This window comes from Asparagus officinalis, chromosome 10, assembly GCF_001876935.1.
Source record: "Asparagus officinalis chromosome 10, Aspof.V1, whole genome shotgun sequence".
In the NCBI taxonomy this organism is placed as follows: Eukaryota; Viridiplantae; Streptophyta; class Magnoliopsida; order Asparagales; family Asparagaceae; genus Asparagus; species Asparagus officinalis.
Window position 1 is genome coordinate 50,992,095 of NC_033803.1, and position 4,572 is coordinate 50,996,666.

The window sequence follows — 4,572 nt, forward strand, 5'->3', positions numbered from 1 at the left end:
TCAATGTATTTGAATCAAATTATTAACATGGCGATAGACAAGATTCGATAGTTTGAGATTACATTCAATGTATTTGAATCAAGATTCAGTAGTAGTGAATCCAGATTACATTCAATGTATCTTAATCGACATTCAGTTTAAATGAATCGAGATTCACTCCTACTTATTCGAGATTAAATTGAATAAACAAAGTATTGCAACTTAATTTGCTAACCTTTCTAATTGTATCAACACTTTTAGGAGAGTTTCCAGTAGCACTCTGCATTCGAGATGAATCTGGATGTTCAGCCCTCTCTGTAAATGCACCCTTGCCAAATGAATTTGTTCTTATTTCCTCTGACTGTCTTTCCTTCAAGGCGAAGTCAGTCCATCCTAAAAATGTAGGGGTTGTTCTCTCAACCAACCTCCTACCTTTGAACAGAACCCGATCGGCATAGAAAAGCTAGAAAGACGGAGATAAGAAATAAAGCACATCAATTAGTAATCATCAAGTAAAACTACTTTAACTACAGTAATGTAAAAATAAATCAATATTATACAAGTGGCTTACAATCAAGAATGCAAGAGGACCCGTGTAGAATTGTTTTGTCGGGTCAACCTTCCACTTTTTTTGGCTATCTATCATTGAGTCAAGTAATAAAGAACACCAATTGTATTGAGAGCACTGATCAACATTATCACCAAGTACTAGAATCCGTTGGTTGACATACGGATTGCTAAGCGATTGGATCATGCTGTTGTGCAAGAGAACCAAGAAATTCAGTGTAAAAAAGAGGTTAACATCAGAACTGTGCTTCAGTTTCTCAGACACAGCCCCTGGCGTAATTTTCCAACCAAATCTGTCTGTGAATTGACCCCTCCATTCATCCACCAATGCTGACTTGCCAGTACTGGAAGCTGGTATACGCTTCCTGCCTAGAGGTAATCCCATCACTTGATGTACATCTTCCTCTGTGATACTGATTGATCCTCTGGGAAGATTAAGCGCAACGGATTCACTGTCAAAGGACTGCAGAATCTGGTACCCCAACATATGTGGCAGTTCCTTTAATCCAAATTGTAAAAGACCTCCAAGTCCAGCTAGTCTCACCCATTCTTTTTGGGAGTCAGAGAGTGACAAAACCATATCAGAGAATATCTTTGGAGAGACCCGTATCCTAGTCAACTCCTTAGGTTCAGAACTCTCATTTTTTTTTCAAAAACTTCTGCAGTGACAAAAAAAGAAAATTAGTACAAATTATCCATCAGTTAATAACAAAAAATGTTCTTGTGAATATCAGGATTCACATTAGTGAATCGAGATTCTCTATGTTTGAGTGAATACAAATTGACTCCACTAAGTAGCTATTCACTTGAGTGAATAGAGATACATCCAATGAATCGCGATTCACTCTAGTGAATCTCGATTCACTGCAGTGAATCTCGATTCACTGCAGTGAATCTCGATTCACTGCAGTGAATCTCGATTCACTGCAGTGAATCTCGATTCACTGCAGTCAGTGAATCTCGTTTCACTCAAGTGAATCGAGGAGTTTAAAGTAGAGTGCATATTGCAGAATCCAGACAACCAGAGTTAATCGTTCACAAATGTAAAAAGATGTTTAGTACATTAACCTTTTTCATCTTTTTCCTTCCTTTTGTCATCTGTTCATTGTCTTCATCCCTACTACGCTTTGATGTTTCGTCAGCTGCAGGATTATTTGGGGGGTTCACGAGGTCATCGTCAGTGTTGGACCTCACATATCTTTTTTTCACAAGCTTCTCCAGTGAGGAAAATAATATAATTAGATCAAATTATCCATCATTGAATACACAAAAAAAATTAAAAATTTTTAGTACACCAACCTTTTTCTTCTTCATTCTTTTTGGTGTCTGTTCATTGTCTTCATCCCTTGTACGCTTTAATGTTTCCTCACTATCAGGATTATTTGGGGGGTTGATGAAGTCATCGTCACTGCTTTGCATGGTCACAACCCGTGTTGTCTTCTATTGAGGTATAGGTGTAAATACCTCAACCATCTCAACACATGCTTTTTTTTTATTCTTGAACTAGATCGTAGACCTGCTAAACCGATGACATTTCATTTTTTAATGATAACAGACTTTGCATAATGCATGGCAAGCATGAAGGTTTAATCACATTATTGAATATAGATATTATAATCCATATCGCAATTCACTTCAGTGAATAGCGATTCGCTGAAACGAATATCATTTAACTGCACTAAATCGCGATTCACGTGAGTGAATATCAATTCACTCCATTGAATCGTTGCAGTCAATAGTGTTTTACTGTAGTGAATCGAGATACACTTTAAGTGAATCTAGATTCACTTTAGTGAATCGAGATTCACTTAAGTGAATCTACATTAACTACAGTGAATCAAGATTCAACCAAATGTATTGAGATTTATCAAAGTGAATCTAAATTCAACAAATTGTATCGAGCTTCAGCAAATTGAATCCAGATTCTATGATATGAAACCAACTCTATGACATACCATACATTCTTTCAGTGTCTCGTCACTCAACACAACAAGGAAAAACTGATCATCGTTACAGTTTAATTTCACTGTTAGTATACATAAACCATATAATTAGTGAATCGAGATTCTCTATGTTTGAGTGAATACAAATTGACTCCACTAAGTAGCTATTCACTTTAGTGAATAGAGATACATCCAATGAATCACGATTCACTCTAGTGAATCTCGATTCATTGCAGTGAATCTCGATTCACTCAAGTGTGAATCGAGATTCACTGCAGTGAATCTCGTTTCACTCAAGTGAATCGAGGAGATTAAAGTAGAGTGCATATTGCAGAATCCAGACAACCAGAATTAATCGTTACCCATTTAGAACAAATGAAAACATCTTGCAATATTAAGAAAAACTTAGTTTGTTTTTAACAAGATAAAGGCAAATGTAAAAAATAAAAACCCTAAACTAGAACATGCATCGGTAACATATTATGGGAAAGCTAAAAAAATAAAATAAAAAAGTATTCAACAACATGCAAGTGATTCATGTCTAAATTACGAACCTTTCCCCACTGAATCTATGAAAAATTTTCAAACTTTGATAAAAAAATTACATTTTTAATACGAGGGTTTGAATCGTTTTACCCGTTCTTGAAGACGAGGGTTTTGGAGTCTCTGTGTTGTTTTTCTTCATCTCCATAGTCGAAGTCTTGCTGGTCGCCTTCGTTCGATTTGTAATTAGATGATGAAAGTAACCTAAGTTTTGAGAAATCGACGGAATGTGAATAGTTTAGTTCTTGGGGTAAAGAGGAGATGAAACTGTATTCAAAATGTAGTTAAACTGAAACGTTTTTTCTATATATATATATAATATTTCTTATCATCAAATTTTTATATAAAAAAATCTCTGATTAATTAACTTGTGTGGATCTCATTACATCTTATGTAATAAGGTACTAACGTGTACTAGTTTCTCTTTCTCCCTTTTAATGCTAAGGAACAAATGTAATGAAACTATTCAAAAGTATGCAACATAGGCAAAATTTATCAGGGCGAGAAGACAAACCCCTTATAGTAAGAGTTTCTTAGCTTGGATTCTAGGTATAAACAATACTTGCAAACATCTACAGCCTCTAATCTCTATATAAATTTATACATCTCCATGCCTGTCAACGCACAAATATCCATAATGGCCTCTTCTTCAGTAACCTATAGCTTTCTTCTGTTTACCCTATTAGCCATCGTTCCTCTCTCTTTCCAGACCTGTCACAAAGGAAAATTCATCCATATCCCCCTCTACTTGCACAGGATTATCGAGGGCCCAGAGGCCACAACCCTAACCATCATCAATCCTGGCAAAATTCCATACTCCTTTGGTACTACTCGAGTAAATGACCACGAGCTCAGGGTAGGGAAGGACCCAAAATCAAAGCTCGTGGCTCGACTCCAAGGGGTGTCAGTAGAATCCTCACTTGCCAAAACAAGGGACATACTCCTGTTGGGTAACGTTGTATTTGTTGCAGGAAAATATAATAATAGTATTGTTTCCATATATGGACGAAGGTCGGTGCCTTCTTATGGAAAATCCGTTATCAGTATTATCGCAGGAACTGAGAAGTTCTTGATGGCTAAGGGATATATTGTTCGAGGGATGTCGTACAATTGTAGCTCTAAGGCAACTGTGAGTTCGTTCGACATATATATTAAGCCTTACTGCAAAAAACATCTGGAATTGGAGCCTGAGATGGAACATGGCACTACTATGTAATTGAGTGCGAAATAGTGCACGATTATAGCCTCTATTTGTCGACGTGGAAGAATATAGAGGTTATCTAAAATAAGCCCTTTGATTGGAAAACTGGGCATGTTATTAATAATTGTGGTGTTATTATGCTTGAGTTGTGAACTTTGAACCTGGCTGAGTAGATTGGGAGTCGAAACGTTCATGTTTAACTGTCCAATCTTATGGAGTCAAATAAGCTTTTGTTGCTGTTGGCCAAGAAATCGCACAAGAGTATGGCTGTGTTCCGCTCCTAGACATCTAGAAAGAGTATTTTATTTTGTTAAATAATTATTACATTCATACTTTTAA

At 36.3% G+C, this 4,572-nt stretch overlaps 1 protein-coding gene across 1 annotated transcript; it reads left to right on the plus strand.

The window, feature by feature from the left end:
- LOC109826730 (dirigent protein 4-like) lies at positions 3,670-4,248 on the plus strand. Its single transcript, XM_020393745.1, has one exon. It carries the CDS (start codon positions 3,670-3,672, stop codon positions 4,246-4,248), a length of 579 nt encoding a protein of 192 aa, XP_020249334.1.

Excerpts from the sequence above, each read along its gene's own strand:
- LOC109826730 (XM_020393745.1), top strand. The coding sequence starts at position 3,670 with ATGGCCTCTTCTTCAGTAACCTATAGCTTTCTTCTGTTTACCCTATTA.